The 17,529-nt window shown below is 43.8% G+C and overlaps 2 protein-coding genes across 2 annotated transcripts in view; both read right to left on the reverse strand.

Annotated features, from left to right (window-relative positions):
- The window catches only part of HERC6 (HECT and RLD domain containing E3 ubiquitin protein ligase family member 6), a 139,384-nt gene that overhangs the window by 93,425 nt on the left and 28,430 nt on the right, over positions 1-17,529 (reverse strand). The window lies entirely within an intron of this gene.
- Positions 1,189-17,468, reverse strand: LOC306669260 (E3 ISG15--protein ligase HERC5-like; the record flags this gene model as incomplete). The annotated part of the gene is given in 10 exon segments (XM_079153118.1): positions 1,189-2,778; positions 3,475-3,551; positions 4,629-4,774; positions 7,355-7,485; positions 7,707-7,795; positions 9,660-9,863; positions 12,556-12,632; positions 13,465-13,582; positions 15,956-16,576; positions 17,387-17,468. Coding segments are annotated over 10 exon segments (1,680 nt in total). The 3' UTR covers positions 1,189-2,643.

Genomic DNA, 17,529 nt, shown 5'->3' on the forward strand with positions numbered 1-17,529 from the left:
CAGGCCCTCGTCGGTGCACGCCCGGAACGGTTGCCTCCCCGTGAGCAGTTCAAAGAGCACGACTCCCAGGCTCCAGACGTCCGCCGGGGCCCCTCGAAGTCCTGCCCCCGCACCAGCTCGGGGGCCCAGTACGGGAGCGTGCCCCAGGAGGTGCTGAGCCTCTGCCCCGGCGTGAAGGTGAGGCTCAGGCCAAAGTCGATGAGCTTCACGCTGCGGCCCCCGGCGTCCAGCACCAGGTTTTCGGGCTTCAGGTCCAGGTGCGCGATGCCCCTGTCGTGGCAGTGGCGCACGGCGCACACAGCCTGCCGGAACAGCCTGCGGGCCTTCCCCTCCTTCAGGCCACCAGACACCAAGATGCAACGGGTCAGGTCGCCCCCACCTGCGCGCTCCATCACCATGTACATGTTGCGCGGGGTCTCGATGACCTGGAAGAGCTGGATCACGTTGGGGTGTTCCAGGGACATCAACCTCCGCGGTTCGCACAGGACGTGCTGGAGCGCCTTGGTCTTGGCCACGACTTTCACCGCCACCTCTGCCCCGGTGAGGAGATGGCGGGCCAGGACCACCTGGCTCAAGCCCCCCCGCCCGAGCTTCCTCACCACCTGGTAGTGGTCCGTGAGGGCCGCCTCGTAGCAGGAGCTGGGCCCCTGCCGCTCTACTCTATGCTCTCTACTCTGACTGCCACGCATCCTAAAGCCGGAACGCCGACGGAGGACGCTAGCTAAGAAAAAAATAACAAACCCAAACAAAACACCAAAACCAACAACAAAAGACAAAGACAAAACAAACAAACAAACCAAAGCCCAAATCAAAAAACCAAAAGCCCCAAAACCCCAGCCACCAACCACCAGCCACCAACCGCCAACCACCAAACGCACTAACTATCTGGGAGTCCGACAGGTCACCACCAAGAGCTTCCTGTACTTATGGACGAAGAGCCCAGCCCAGCCACCCGCTTATATGGCCGCGGTGGGACGGCGCATCACAGTGGCTGCTTGTGAGGTCAGAGCAGGGGGTGACCCAGTCACACATGGGCACAGCCCCCCACTGGCCTTCTCACTTTGGGGCCCCCAGGATCATTGCCACTGTCATCATAAGAATAAGAAAGGACCCCAAAAGCGTTTTTCCTTCCGGGGGCTGTGGCGAATGATAGTTCAACATTTGGAGATTAAAACCTGTGGCGTCCTCCAGTGGTCTTTTCACCCGGAGTCTGATGAGACTCCCTAGTCACTTGGGGCTCTCATGGGACGCCTCATGTCTACATGCAAAGTGTTCGTTCAATTCCTACTTCTTCCTGACTCAGAATGCTTGGCATCCAAGGCATGGTAGCGCTTTGCCTGCGTGGTGATGCTACCCCATAGTGCTCTGTCCCCTCAGATGCTCTAGGACTTGGTATCAACACCTGTTGAGAGGGAGGGATGTTCATCAGCCTCTCCCCACAAAGGTTCCCACCGGATTTCACTCTAGAAACCCTGGCTCGCCAAAAGCAGTGACTGAGAGGCTCAAAGTAAGAAAGGATAAAATGCCCCGGCGGAGAATCCTAGAACCAGTAACTGTGTCCTTCCCATACAGGGAGGAAGTGGAGACCTTCCCAGATACCGGGGGTCCCTTCCTGATGCTGTAACAAAGAACCTTGGGCTGTGCCATTTATTTGCAATACAAGTCACATTCCCAGGGTTCTGGAGATTGGCGAGTCCCAGGTCAAGGCACCTTGTTGCTGTGTCCTTGCAGGACGGGAGGGGCAGGAGGCTTGAACTCATTCTCTCAAGCCCGGCTTTCACTTGGTTTTGTTTTGCTTGGCATCCAAGGCATGGTAGCGCTTTGCTAGCATGGTGATGCTACCCCATAGTGCCCCTCCCCTCATATGCTCTGAAAGTCATAACACAACTGTTTTGTACAAGTAGCTTCCAGAATTAGAAGCCACATCTTAAAAGGTCTCAACACGCCTGTAAGAATCAGTAAAATCCTTATAGCTGGCATGAGTTCTGTAGCTGAGGACAGGGTTGGTCCAACAATTCACATGTGATTTAGATGTTCAGGAACAAGTGGTTCCAGGGTCAGACAGGGTTGGGAAATGCCACAGGATATATTTCCTGCGCAGAGTCACAATATCTCTAAATATAGTAAAGGCCCGGAAAAATCTTACGGTAAAGAATGCTCTCTTCATGGAGTGTACATGCTAATTGTGTTGATTAGTTTTAGGTGTCCACTTGGCTAGTCCATGCTACCTATATATTTGGTCAAACATTATTCTAGAAGTTTCTGTGAAGGTATTTTTCAAATTCAGATTAACGTTTAGATCAGCAGACTTTGAGTAAACAGATAACTCTCCATTATGTGGGTGGGCTCATCCAATCACAGTTGGAAGGTCTTAGAAGAAAAGAACAAGCCGCCCTCCAAAAAGGGAATTCTGCCTTCAGACTTGAGTTGCAACATCAATTCCTCCCTGGTGGCTGGACCACAAATTTCAGACCTGTGTCCCCACAATTACATAAGCTAATTATTTAAGATAATTTCTCTTTCAATAGGTAGGTGAAGACATATTCTATTACCTCTGTTCCCTAGACAATCCTGGCTAATACACTAGAGGACCACAGAGTCTTACTTCCCTCTGTTGTGCAGAACCAATTCGGGAACGCTACTTTAAAGAGTCAGACACATGGAGCGTACATACCCTTTTGTATTTTGCCACTGCTTAGTGCCCACATCAGTGATCCATCTCTTTACAGTACCTTCATTTAATAAAAGAATTTTCCTCCTCAGATTAACAAAGGAATTCTATAGACAGACAAATAAGTAGAATAATTTAGACATGTCAGAAAGTTACCCACCTTTTAGGCATATTCTAAGAAGAGAATACTAATTTTAAAGTATGAATAATTAGCTCTGGGACAATCATGAAAAAAGACTGTACCAAGGAATTACCAATTTGCTGTCCAAGGGGGCTTGGAGTCAAAGCAATTTCTCCGAGTGTCACAACACTCATCAACGGATACAAGAACAATCCTATTAAGGTGAACATCGGACACTCTCAAGAGGATGTTCCTAAAAGGGCTGGGTATGGAAGGAGGCGCTTGATTTCCAGGGGCAAGGAGGGTAGGGACGTTAGGAATTCAGTATTCATAAGCCTATAGACCTCAGTTGTTTTCAGCAGTGTACTGGCTAGCAAAGTCCTTCTTAGAATCTGTTAACCTATCTGCTCACGAACACCTGACCAATGCTACTGGCAAGAAGCCCACCAAAAGATAGGTTGAGTCTGAGGACATTACACTGACTTGACATTCATTAGGGACAAATCTATTGATTTTTGTAGGTGAAATGAAACGGCTTAGATGGTAAAGGATCAACAATGTCCATCTATTTCCAAAGTCACCCTAGCAACGCGATGACGTCGAAGCTGGATAAACCTGGACCTAGAACCCTTTATTTTGTTTAAAACACCAAGCTATAGAACACGTAGCAATCTATTTTTACCTCTTTTTCCATCCACAGCAAAATGCTTTGATCCCCTCCAGCAATCACAATCAGCTCCTTTCCTGAGCTTTGGCTTTCTGAAAGGGATGCACAAAGTGTGTAGAACGTCACTTAGCACAAACTTGTACACTCAGTGTAAATACTCTCACGATTCTTAAATGTTCTCATTTTATCTTTGGGACACACAAAAACTCAGTGCATTTCCCACCAATTAAGAAGTAGAGATATATATACTCTAGGGTAAAGATTAGCGATCAAACATAGGTGTCACATAAGGTTGACATGTGCCATCTGTTTCATACAGGTAATTAACATAAATGCTTCTATAGAGAGCATGAAGTATTTCATTAACCTTTGCCTAGTTTAATTCTGCTCCCATTCCCAGAAAAACCCTGATCTTAACATTTAACCAATGATGGCTGGCTTTGAAGAATATGAGTAAGTAGTTTGAGCCATGGAATGTTATAAGGAATCAAAGATAACATATGAATTGCTCGAGGAAATCACTGTTCGTTTCCCCAGAGGAAATGAGAGAACTTTAAGCTTTCAGAAACAACGAGACACTTCTACTGTGGTGTTTCAGAGCTCAGAGTTCTGAGGTTACGTGGAGCAAGGGTCAATCCCAGTTAAACCTCTTCCTGGATTTCAGTAAGTGGCTAGCTAGCCCTTTGCTCTCCAGGTTTCTGTATCCTCCCCCCAAAACAGGGATGACAGAATACATCTTCAAGAACCAGTAAAAGGACTGGTGAGATAGTCAGGTATGTGCTGAGCACACTTCCAGCACTTTCGATTTGGAGCATACTTCCAATTATGGGTCAATTAAGCCAGGTAGGAAAACCAATCATCCAGGAATTTAATAAGTCTCTTACAAACTGAAATCACCAAACATCTCTGAATCCACAGTCTGCTTTATTATGTCATTATTCATGTTTACATTAATCCTAATCCAAAGGAGAAGCAGAAAAAGGAGGTTTATTCTGATTTGATAAATTAGATGGAATCGTTAAAATTATTTACACATAAAAAAGTGAAACCAATGTTCAGACAAACTCCTTCATATTCATACACTGCTTTCCTTGTCATTTTATGCACTTAGAAAAATCACTTTCTCTAACAAGGTATTATGTTGAATCCTATACTCCTATAGAATTTACCAAATTCGAGTTCTTCATTTGATGGCAATTTCACCGGAAGCAATATCAGCTGACTGTGTTTTGCACCATTCCCTAATTGTCCTTCTTTTCCAAAACCAAAGGAAAAGACCTTTCCCAAATCGGAAGCATAGGCAAGCGTGTGCCACCTATTAAATAAAAGCAACATACTGTCAATTCTTCATTTTCCCCAATGAGGAGAGTACTTAAGAGAGTATTAGCAATACAGTAAACTGCCAAAATCAGTTTACCCAATCAGAGTGAAACTAACATTCAGAGGATAAAAACTCTCTGAAAATCAAGAAACCTACCGTGAGGCTGAGAAGACTCTGGAAAGCCTGCATCTACTCAAGGCCATGAGTCACACAGTGGCAAATCGTGTTCCCTTTCTTAGGAACAAACACTTTCCCTTGCCTGCTGTTCTTTTTTCTTTCCTTTTGTAGTAGGGTGCAGGCGGGGGTGGGTGGGTGGTGGTGGATACAGGGGGATTGAACTCAGCAGCACTCACCCACTGAGCCACATCCCCAGCCCTATTTTTGTATTTTATTTAGTGATGGGGTCTCACTGAGTTGCTTAGCACCTCACTTTTGCTGAGGCTGGCTTTGAACTTGCAATCCTCCTGCCTTAGCCTCCCGAGCTGCTGGGATTACAGGCGTGCATCACCGAGCCTGCTATTCCTTTTTCAAGCCTCAGCTTGAGAGTCACTGGCTCCTTGAAGCCATCTCTGAACCCCTCATCTCCCCATTCTAGAAGACTAAATTAGCTCACTTCTCTGAGCTCCCCAATCTATTTCCCAAAGACGTCTATCACCCTGGTTTTCTTACCGATGTGTTCACTGGTCTCTTCCAACATACTGGTGTGTAGTAAGCAATTTAACCTTGCTCAGAGGGGTCTGCCCTTATCCCCCAACTCATGGGAGATAACTGCCAAACCCTTAGTACTTTTCAGGTCAAAGAGGAGCATCTCTGGCACTGAGAGAGGGGCTCTAGACCATCCTGTTAGAGGCTCATGGAGAACTCCCCCGGCCTGGGACGGAAGTCAGACCCATGGGAGGAAGGAGCTGGAGACCGAGTTAAATTACTTGGCAAGGGTACAATTAACCACACCTACGCAATGAACCCCCAACAAAAACTCTGGACTTGGGTGCTTCCTTGGCTAACAATACTCCAGGGACTCCAGAGGAAATAACACCATCCAGCTGTTCCAAGTGGAAACAAGCAGAAACTCGGCATTTAGACTCTTCCTAGACCTGGCCTTCCACCTCTCTGCCTTCAACTCTTACTAATGGGACCCTTTTCCTGTAATAAATGTGACTGTGAGTATATCAACTTGCAGTAAGTTCTGTGTCTTTCAAGTGAATTCCCCCATCTTACTAGCGGGATTAACCTGGTTTGCACTAAGGGATCTCTAATGTGGTTCCTTCTCTTGAAATACATGCTTTTCAAAGCAACATGTATTAGGAAGAATCCCAAGTGGTAGCAACATTTCTTGGATTAAGAGTCAATGGAGTTGGGTGCAGTGGTGTACACCTGTAATCAAGCAGCTCAGGAGGCTCAGCAGGACGATTCCATATTCAAAGCCATCCTCAGCCACTTAAGGAGGCCCTAAGTAACTGGGTGAGACCCTGTCTCAAAATAAGAAGAATCAGGATACAGCTCAGTGGTGAAGTCCCCTGGGTTCGATTCCTAGTAGCAAAACAGAGAGATAGTGAATGGAAGCTTGGGATGTAGCTCAGTGAGAGTGCTTGTCTAGTGTGCAGGAGGCTCTGGGTTCAGTTCCCAGTATGGGAGAGAAAAGGGGAGAGAGATTGAATGTGACAGACATTAAGAAGATATCACTTTGGCTAAGAGAATCTAACTGTGATAATTTGGTCTACCTTAATATTATCACCATTGTCATAACAGTATGTCTATAGACTGTATTTTTTAAAGTAAGGATTTCTCAAATGAGTCCGAATCTGCTTATGTTTAGTGAGGAAAAGAATTGAACAAAAGAGATGTATCTAGGTAAAAATGTTTCTTAATCCCAACAAGTCCCAGCATCTTACCAGCAAGAAGTGGACTGATTAGTGTGATGACCAAATAAAACAATTAAATCAACATAGGAGTCCGAGCAAGATTTTTTGGCTTATAAAAAAAAAAAAAAAAAAAAACAACTGTAAAAAATCAAAATCCTCACTCTGAAAGTTAATTGTTGCCTAAAATGCAGCTCTTGTAACTAAAATCTGTAATCTGAAGATTTAGGCAACCAACTAATAAAGAGCACGTTGGCCCCAACAGGTTTTGAGAGAGGCTGAATACATTAATGGATAACCCTTTGTGACTTAACATTGATTTACTTTCCCCAAATAATCAGGACTTATTTTCCTTAAAGATGAAAGTTCACCTGAAGTTAACAGAGGTATTTCAGAAAGGAGACAAGAGAAAGTTCATTTTAGTTGTGCATTTGAAAAATAAAAAACAAGTAAAAGGCCGGGATACACGTGTAGTTCAGTGGTAGAGCATTTTGCCTAGCATGAGTGAGGCCCTGGTTCAATCCCTAGTACCTACCCCTCCACACACAAAGTCAAAGAAAACAAAGATGGAGACTTAAAGATTTATGATGATTAATAATATAAATTCTTCACCCATTTGAAAATGTTTATATCTCAAAGAAACAGATGAACATTTTATTAAATTATCGAAGTTTATCAATACCATTGATATTTTCATTGACACTTTACAACTTACCTTCCACATGCTACCTGGGTCACTCTACTTCCAGCAAGCTTGGTCACCAAACAGGGTCTCAGCTCATTTTGTGTTGAATTATGACCAAGTTGCCCATATTTTCCAGCACCAAAAGTAAACAGCAGTCCATCCTATGGAAAGGGAACTTCATATCAGATGCTAGAAAAAATACTATACAGAAAGCACACTCGCTGACTCCTGGTAAATAAAGCACTGTCAAAGTAAAAACCCCCAATAATCAGGAAAACAGTCCTACATGCAGGAATGCATCACCTTTTTTCTGGATAACATTAACTCCTCATACACAGTGTTCTTCTAAAAGTAGTCAAAGGAGACCACATACACCTACCTACGTGAACAGGGCAGCATGAGAGCCACCACAAGCCAGAAATTCAACTTTTCTATTGTCTGGTGTTTCAATAAGGCAAGGAGCCGCTTTATCTGCGCAGGGAAAAAACAGTTGAAGTGACCAAAAAGAAGCAGTGAGTGAATACACTGGTTACCTGGCATACTTCCTCTCAACCTAGCAAGAGCAGCGCTCAGCCCATTCTGACAAGCTCAGCTCTATACTGGCATACTGAGGCCCAAGTTCTAGCCCTGAAGTTGAGGGTAGGGCAGCAGCCAAAAGGGTCACCCTTAGCAGCCTACATGTGTGAAAGGGTCAAGCCACTTCCCAGAACCCATTCTTCTCTTTTCAACCTCACTTTTTTTTTTTTCTTTTTTCTGTTTTTCTGGGGTTTTTTTGTTTTTTGGTTTTTGTTTTGTTTTTTTTTTTTTTCCTTGAGGTTATAGGGAATGAGCCCAGGGGTACTCTACCATTGAGCTTTTTATTCTGAGATAGGGTCTGGCTAAGTTGTCCAAGTTGGTCTCAAACTGGTGATCCTTCCGCCTCAGCCTTCTGAGTAGATGGGATTACAGATGTGCACCACCACATTCAACCTGATTAACTTTAACAGCGACACGTTGAATATTCCAATTTCTGCCTAGAATTACATCTTTTTCTGGTGCTGGGGAGTGAATCCAGAACCCAGGGTCTTACACATGCTATGAAAGCACTCCAACGTTTATGAGCACAAAGATTCTTTTCTCCACCAGAAACAGTGTCTCACACCTCTAATTCTAGCACCTTGGGAAGCTGAGGCAGAATGATCACAAATTTGAGGCCAGCTTTGGCAACCTAGTGAAACTCTGTCTCAAAATGAAAACTAGAAATGGGGATGTGGCTCAGTAGTAGAGGGCCCCAAGTTCAATCTGAAAAGAGGGGAAAAATCTCTACTACGGCATTCTCACCTCGTGCTACCTTTTCCTTTCCTTCAAGATTATTTTCCCATCAAAGCACTCAAGATTCAGCCAAATAAAGGGTTTTTTTTTTTTTTTTTTTTTTTTTTCACATTTAACTTTTTGGGTACTGGAGAATGAGCCCAAGGACTATCCCTGAGCTACATCCCCAGTATTTTGTATTTTGAGAGAGGGTCTTGCTAAGTTGCTGAGGCTGGCCTTGAGATTGTGATCCTGCTGCTTCAGTCTCTCGAGTTGCTAGGATTATACACATGTGCCACTACACCCAGCATAACCATTTCTTCACTCTTATCACTTCTGAATATTTCTCTAACACTGACTTATGAGCTGTCCTGTGTAGTTAACACTGGGTCATGTCAGGGAAACAAGCAAAGTCTGACTACTGATCCAGAATAATGTATACACACCACTTCCAGGTAAAGCAGCAGAGTTCACTACACTTGAAAACTCTAATAAGTTGTCTGGGACCATGAGAAATTTTGCCATGCTTTGTAGAGGTAGCTCAGTAATGGCAACTGCATGCTTTGTGTGTGTGTGAATGTGTGTATAGACATAAATGATGCTTTATAGAATAAAGTCAGGATACGTGAGTTTCCACACAGAATTTGCACGTTCTTTTGTGATAACATATTAATAGATTTTAAGTTCAGACACCTTAGAAGTCATTTTATCAAAACCTGTCCCTTTCCACAAAAAGGAAATAAGACTTAGAGGCAAGTAAGGGCATGGCAAGGTCCTTTACTAAGTAAACTGCACAGGAGGAGGAATCTCAGTGTTTTGATCCCTAAGCCAATGCTGTGGCCATCCCACACAGACCTTGATTATATCAAGAGCTCCACACTGTGCAAGTCTCCTGGACAGATTCTGCCTTCAAGACAGATAAATCAGAAAGACCAGTACAAATGAACACAAGGATCTGAACTATTTGTGACAGGAAGGTCTGTGTCCAATTATTTCTCACTTAACAAATGTTTGTTAAAAATATGAATCTGAAAATGTTTCATACTCTTAGTGTGGCCCAGGCCTAGTTGTCCAAAATTATTTTTTCCGGACATGGATAAGGCCACGCTGTGGGCTTCTCCTGAAGAAATCTGAACCAAGGGGACTCCAGCGAGCTGCTCCACCACCTGTGGTATGGGGGTTGAGGGAAAGATCCTTCCAATGCCAAGCTGGCCATCTAGGTTCTGTCCGCAGGCAAAAAGCTCACCACCTTGCTAAAAACAAAGAAAATGCTGTCATATCAAATATTAAATTTATGTGCACTATGTATACTACACATGCCATAAATCACTCTTATGTTCATACTCACAAATCTCTAAGAACCCATGCCTGACTCTGAAAAGCACAGAAGATCTTCTCTTTAGCAGTAAGAGTTAATTTCCTTATCCCTCATCTGAAGGGATACAATGAGGCTCTCTGAATGTAAATATTTGATCAGATTCAAGAATACGTTAAGAAAGTCACATGTCAGGCCATGAAAAAAGAGAAATATTCTACTCTGAGAAAATGAAATCCAGAACTAGGGTTTTTTGTTTTTTTTTTTTACTTTCCTCGTTTTCATGAGCCTAAACATGCCAAATAAACAACTGAGAAATTCACTTGAAACTGGTCATCATGGTGCACACTTGCAACTACTTAGAAGGTTGAGGCAGGAGGATCACTTGAGCACAGAGTTTAAAACACAGCCTGGGCAATGAACGTAGCAGGATGCCAAATGAAAAATCAAAAAAGAAAAATCATTATAGCACAGTACTTTAAAGACCTAGGTGTTTCTTTAACTAGTTGAATACATGAAACATTCTTTCAAGCAAAATTTTTAGATGTTATCTAATGGAATTGGCAGTATTCAGTGGAGTCTGAAAAAGTACATCAGAGAATTAGTGTTCACCGAGCACCTCTTTGCAGAATACTGTGTGGTTGGGCAGACTCTATTCTCTCTCTTTTTTGTTTTATGGTGGGGGGAGTACCAGAGACTGAACTCAGGGGCACTCGACCACTGACCCCACATTTCCAGCCCTATTTTATATTTTATTTAGAGACAGGGTCTCACTGAGTTGTTTAGTTCTTTGTTTTTTTTTTTGTTTTTTTTTTTTTTTTTCCTGAGGCTGGCTTTGATCTCCAGATCCTCCTGTCTCAGCATCCAGAGCCACTGGAGTTAAAGGCATGTGCTACTACGCCTGGCTCAGACTCTCTTTTCTAAACAGAATTTGTAAGTGGCTACTAGCCACCAGGAATATAATGATGAGCGCGACCAGTTCCCTTCCCTGCTTCTCTACTTTTATTTTTTTCTTATTGTGAATTACCAGTAACTTTTTTTTTTCCCCTTTGAGACAGAATCTCACTATGTTGTGCACCTTGTTGTGATCTTTCTGCCTTAGCCTCTGGAGTCACTATATTCTAGACTGATATGAAAACAGGTATGTAATTTTCATAATCTGAACACAAAAGATACTCAATATGAAATATTTGGTCATTAATGGATGAGATCCAATGACCAATTTTTTCTACTACACGTTCATACTCTCAAACCTCAACAGCGCCTTCAGCACAGGTCAAATATTTGTACATATATATTTACGTGCAAGAGTCTATACATAGATACATATGAACACATGCACTATACGTACACACACACACACATACACGTATATATTTATCCCACCCCTGCGTTTTGGTGGTACTGGGGATTAAACCCAGGGCCTCATGCATACTAGGGAAACGCTCTACCTCTTAGTTACAGTCCTACCTTTTTATTTTTTGAGACAGAGTTCTGTTAAGTTGCCCAGGTTGGTCTTGAACTTGTGATCCTCCTGCCTCAGCCTCCTCAGTAGCTGGGATTACAGGTATATGCCACCGTGCCCAGCTGTCCTATATAGTTTTAAAATTTTCCTGGGTCCTGAATTCCTTCTACCATCCTCCTTTAACCATTCCTTTCATACTCAACTTTCTTTAAGAAGGAACCCAGATTTGCTGCTTCCATTTCATACTATCAGTGTTTGTCAGAGAATACTGAAAGGATGGAGAATCCTGAAATTCAAAAGGTGATGTTAAAATATAACACAGGCCTGCAACTTGGCCCCCAAATAGAAGGAGAAGATTCTCAACTACTACCACGGAAGATGGAAGAGTGTTAGGAAAGGAAAGAAGGTTCTGGAAAAGGGCCCAGGCCTGGACCAGATTCCAGAAGGAATGTTTTTGATTATTCAGAAAATCTTCACTCTTTCATATTTGCAAAATAAAAGACTGGAACAAAATGTAGAAACAGTTAATTCCAGAAAACTGAAGATTTAATAGTCCCAAGAATTCTCTCTCACTTTGCATCCTTCAAGAGCAGTACTTTAGCTGGACCCGGTAGCAAACACCTGTAATCTCAGTAGCTCAGGAGGCTGAGGCAGGAGGATCAGGAATTCAAAGACAGGCTCAGCAACTGAACAAGGCCCTAAGAAACTAAGTGAGACCCTGTCTCAAAATAAAATATAAAAAGGGCCAGGGATATGGCTCAGTGTTTAGTAAGTGCCCTGGGTTCAATCCCAGGTACCAAAAAAAAAAAAAAAAAAAAGAACAGTACTGCGGTCAGGTGCAGTGGCACATGCCTGTAATCCCAGTGGCTCAGGAGTCTGAGGCACCATGATCATAAGTTTCAGGTCAGCCTCAGCAACTTAGTGAGGCCCTGAGCAACTTAACAAGATCCTGGTTCAAAATTAAAAAATAAAAAGGGCTGGAGACACCCCTGGGTTCAATCCCCAGGACAAACAAGCAAACAAACCAACCAACCACAACTCTGAATCATAGCAAATTCAAAACTACATTTATATCTTGTCACAAAATGAGGTATAGCTATTTGACTGGCTCTACATACACATGTATTTACTAGTTTTAAAAAACAATATCCCAAAAATTACCTTTTGACAGTGCAAGAGAATGATAATCTCCACAGGTAATCTGAATTATATATTTTTCTTGTAAAATGCTTTGAAACCTGATGAAAAGAAAACATATTTTATGTCAGTCATCACAACGAAAGTCACAATATGAATGTTAGAACTAACAATATATTTAATTAGGAAGGAAGTTCAAGAAAAACAACTTTAAACTTACCACTTCACATTCAGTACAGTGAACTCTAAAACTAATTTGAAGAAAATATTGAGCATGACATATTTATAATATGATAAATCTAAAATACTTATGTAAACAATTTTAAGATGCAGGAATAAATGCAAGCTGAAAATAAGTTCTAATTCATGTGGAAAAGTCTCATAAATCATTCCATGATAATGCATTTTGTTCTAGGTTTAAAAACTTATTTCTGGAAATATATAGGATTCTTATGAGTATCAAATAATTTAATGAATGTGAAAGTTCAATATGGGGCTTGACAGACTAATCAAATATTTCAAATGCCAAAACAACATGATAGCTACAGCAGAATACTGCTTTGTATTGTATACATGGAATTCACTGATCAGTTCAGAATTCATCACTACTTAACCCATTTTGTCCCATTATTCCAGATGGGGAACACCTATAAAAGTTTTAGCACATAATGTATAATATATAATGTGTAGTATTAATTAATATTAACATAACAACATAAATAAGACTACAATTTCCAACTTTTTTAAATGCCCTGTGCAATTCCATTGAAATATTGGTAGAATTGAAAACTTGGGACTTACTGCCTTAAGATGTTATTATATAGAGAAGAAGATAAGACTCATACAATGTAAAATTTTACCGTAAAATTACTGTTGCCCTTTAGGTAAAAGTAAAATCATGTAGTGAGAGGAAAAAAAAAAAAAGTTACCTACTTTGGGTGTTCTATGTTTGGGTGTTCAAACAGCTTTCCATCTGAGGACAGAATCTGCATATGCTCTGCTCCGTGATCCATGGAATGTATCTTCATTTTTTCCCCTAACTTAATATACTCTGAAGAGCAAATCCAACAGCAACTATTACCATTCATTATCTACTATTATTATTGATTTCATTATAATATACTTAAAACACCTGGAAAAAAATTAAACTCGATAATCTTCAACCTAACATGATTTTCTCTTTAAGAAAACCCAAGTGTGCAAAGCAAATAAGAAATGACCATCGTCTAGCCAATGGCCTTTTTTTTTTTTTTTTTTTTTTTTTTTTAGATTTGGGAAAGTACTGATTTAGTCTTTACATGAAATGGAAACTTACCATATCCCATTAAATATTTGCTTTTTTTGGCACCGGGATTGAACCCAGGGGTGCTTAATCCCTGAGCCACACCCCCAGTTCTTTTTATATTTTCACTTTGAGACAGGGTCTCACTAAGTTACTTAGGGCCTCCATAAATTGCTGAGGCTGGCTTTGAACTCCTGATCCTCCTGCCTCAACCTTCCCAGCTCCTGGGATTAAAGGCATGCATTTCCTCACCCCATTTAAATCCTTTTTTAATAAATTAGGAAAAATTAAATTTTCAATGACAAATGAAAAAGTTGGTAAGAAAACAATTCTAGAGCAACATAATTCATTTCAAGAAGAAATATACTGTGTATTCTGAGACACTCTATCCAGAAACAAAGCCAAAAACAATAATAAACACTGCCCAGAATGCTGCCCCCATGAGCTAATGCCTATATTTAAAAGCAAGAATTGTATTTGGGGGACTATTTTTAAAGGAGATGATGTGGAAAGAACTTTTATTGGCACTAGGGCATACTTAGCCCTTTCCAATAGTTAGATTTTAAATTGCTCAACAGTTACTATTTAATCCCACTTAATTTGCACAAAATTGAAAGAGGATAGTTTGAGGACTTTCTTTCACTCTTTAATTCTAATTATATAGAATCTACCCATGTGAAAATCTCAAAGCACAAACCATATTACAAATACTAGAGGAACAAAAACAGTTTGGTAGAAGAAATGGCCCAACACATTAACTTTTCCCCCCTTCTCCTCTACATTTCTAGAGACTAAGCATTTCAAATCAGTTGAAAAAGCGGGATAATTAAGAAATGATACTGGGATACTTACTCAGTCCTTTGAAAAAACTAATAAATTCAGACCGTTTCTCACACACCTTAAATCAAACTCAATTCCACACATACCCCAAATTTTAACTTTAAAAATGAAACTTGAAGCTGGGGGCTGTGGCAAACCTTGTAATCCCACCTCCCTGGGAAGCTGAGGCAGGACCACCGCAAATTCTAGGGCAGCCTGGGCAATTTACAGAGATCCTTTCTCACAATAAAAAGGGCTGGGGATGTAGCTCAGTGATAGAGCATCCGAGGTTCAATTCCCAGAACCACAACGCACAACAAAACAAAAATACTGCTTTAAAACTACAGGGATGAAAATAGTTTTCAAATCTCAAAATGCAGATAAATCTCCAATTTTAAAATCCATTCACCTCCATAAAAGAAAAACTTGATCATTTAGAAAGTTTAAATTGTGCACAGGAAGAAATGAGGTCAACAAAAGGCAAGGAAGGAAAATTCCACGACAGGCAGAGTTATGGTTTAATGTCCAAATACCTCTTACAAATAAATAAGAAAAAGATTCACAACTCAACTTTTAAAAAGTCAGGTAAGGCTATGAGCTGGCAGTTCACGGAAAAAGAAATGCAAACGGCCAACGGAGAAAGCAAAAAATGTACAATTTCACTCCAGTTAAGTGCGAAACAACACGCACAATTTCACTCCAGTTAAACGCGAAACAACACAACAGCAGGACACCATTTTCCTCACTCCAGAGATGGGAAAATTTCTAAAGATTAATAAGGGTGCAGACGCTTGTCCCCACCTGTAAAATCAGAACCACCATACCTAACAGGTAGGAGGCTTAGGACCTGGGCCAAGGGCAACTCAAGGCCGGTGTAAGATCCTATCGCGGATAAAGATGACTCAAGTCTCTAAAAGGTCCACAAAATCGGGGTAGGTAGGTGGTGGTGCTTTGTGTGGGGAACAGGGGAAATCAACTTTGGACAGAAAGCAAGCTACAGAGCGACCCTAGTTCAGATGGTGAGGATGCTCCCGTCCACTCCCGCGCGGGTCAGTCTGCCAAGTACGGTCCAATCCACGTCCACACCCTGCGGACGCGGGGCCAGCGGGGACCCGGATAAGGACAGCTCAGGTCGCTGCCCCGCTAAACCACCTGGGCCCGGCGGGCGTCTGCAGCCAGACAGCAGCGGCCCAATGCCCTTCCGACCGCTGCAGCGGTGTAAGCGCACTCCAGCCTCTGAGGGACAGCGACCGTGCCGTCGCGGCCCCCGCCCTGCGCGCCCCAGCCCGGGACCCAGGCGACCTGCCCGCAAGTTCCACTTACTCGGCTTCCTGGCATCGTCGCTCCTCGGCGGCAGCTGGTGGACCTCGACGCCGGCCCCGCCGCGCTCCAGCACCGCCAGGCGCCTCCGCGTGCAGCAAACCTGGCGCGTCGTCTCGGACCTTCGGAGCAACGCGCTGCGGAGACCCGAGGCGCTGGGGAAGAGCCAGAGCTGCGCGCCAACAAGTGTGCCAGCCAGCCTGCCCTTCCCGTGCCCAGCGAGCAGCAGCAGCCCGTGGAGGCCAGGTCGGAGGGCCAGAAGGGCGCTGCCGGTGCCAGCGGGCCCGCTGTCCCTCTGAGCTTCTTCCGTGTGCACTCGGCCCCGCCCAGCCCAGCCTGCTGGAGAGGCCCTACGCCCCGCAGGCCGGAGCACCCCAGGCCCAGCCTCAACAGGCAGGTGGCAGAAGGCCCCAGCTCGTCCTCCCAGGGTTCCTCCTCCGGCCAATCCTCGGACAGCCGCGGGGGCTGGAGGCGGGTCACTGGGAGGATGGCCACCTTCCTTCGAAAACTCTGCTGCTGCGTGCCCTGCTTTTGCTGGCCCGCCTCCCCAAGGAGAGTGGCACCCATGCAAGGAGGCCACGGACGCCCCAGGGCCCCACACAGAGTGGCTCCAGGGAACGTGCCCTGATGGGACAGGCAGACCAACAGACAGCAAGAGGTCCCCGAGCTCCGAGCATCCTGACCTGGTGGAGTGAACTCCCAAGTGCTTCAGCCATGATGTGCGTCAACTGGCCCCGGCTCCCCCCTCTGCCTCCCCCTCTGCAGACTCCAGTCTGTGTCCTCCAAGACTCTCTGACCCCACCTACAGACATCAGGGACTCTGTCCCCTGGGACACTTCCCCCTGCCCTGCCCTGCCCTGGCCTGGCCTTCCTCCTGGGCTTCTGGGACGGCAGAGATGGTTCCTAAGAAGTTTCTCCTCCTCACCAATTGTATAATAAAATTGATGTTCCAAAGAGTGTTTTCTTTTGCTTTGTTCTAAAAAAGGCAGGTTACAAAATAGAGAGAAATTTTAAAAAGGAAAAAAATATCACACACACAAAACAACAACAGAGAAAGGCCTCAGGGCAAAGGCAGGAGCCCAGGACCGGCACCACTGGGCCTCTTGCCAATGTTCAGTGTAGATGGAGACTTGGGCACCTTGAGCCAGGGTAGATGGCTTGTCCTTAGTCACTCCCCTTGCCTCAGTGTAGACAGATTCTCTCCTTGAGCCACTGTAGACCTGATTCCACTGCTTTGGCCAGAGAGAATCCCTTTCCCAATCTGTGGGTCCTCCCTGAGGTTTGTGGTTTGGGGTGAAGGGTGGTGGGGCGCTGGGTGTTAGAGAAGACACATCTGGAAAGGTATTGGAGATTCCAGAGTGTTCTGTGGCATCACCTCCATAATCCCATGGGCAGGGAGGCAGGAGGTGGGTCGGTGGGCAGGGGAGGGCCTGCCTGCAGCAGGGGCTGGGGGCTTCACCACATGCCCCACAGCCTCTAAAACTAAAATCTCCTCCTGGTCACTGCTAAAGGTCATGGAGAGTGAGTACATGGGCTTTGGGCGCTGGAGAGCTTAAACCCCCTCAGGCTTGCTACTT

Source organism: Sciurus vulgaris (assembly GCF_902686455.1).
Source record: "Sciurus vulgaris genome assembly, chromosome: 9".
In the NCBI taxonomy this organism is placed as follows: Eukaryota; Metazoa; Chordata; class Mammalia; order Rodentia; family Sciuridae; genus Sciurus; species Sciurus vulgaris.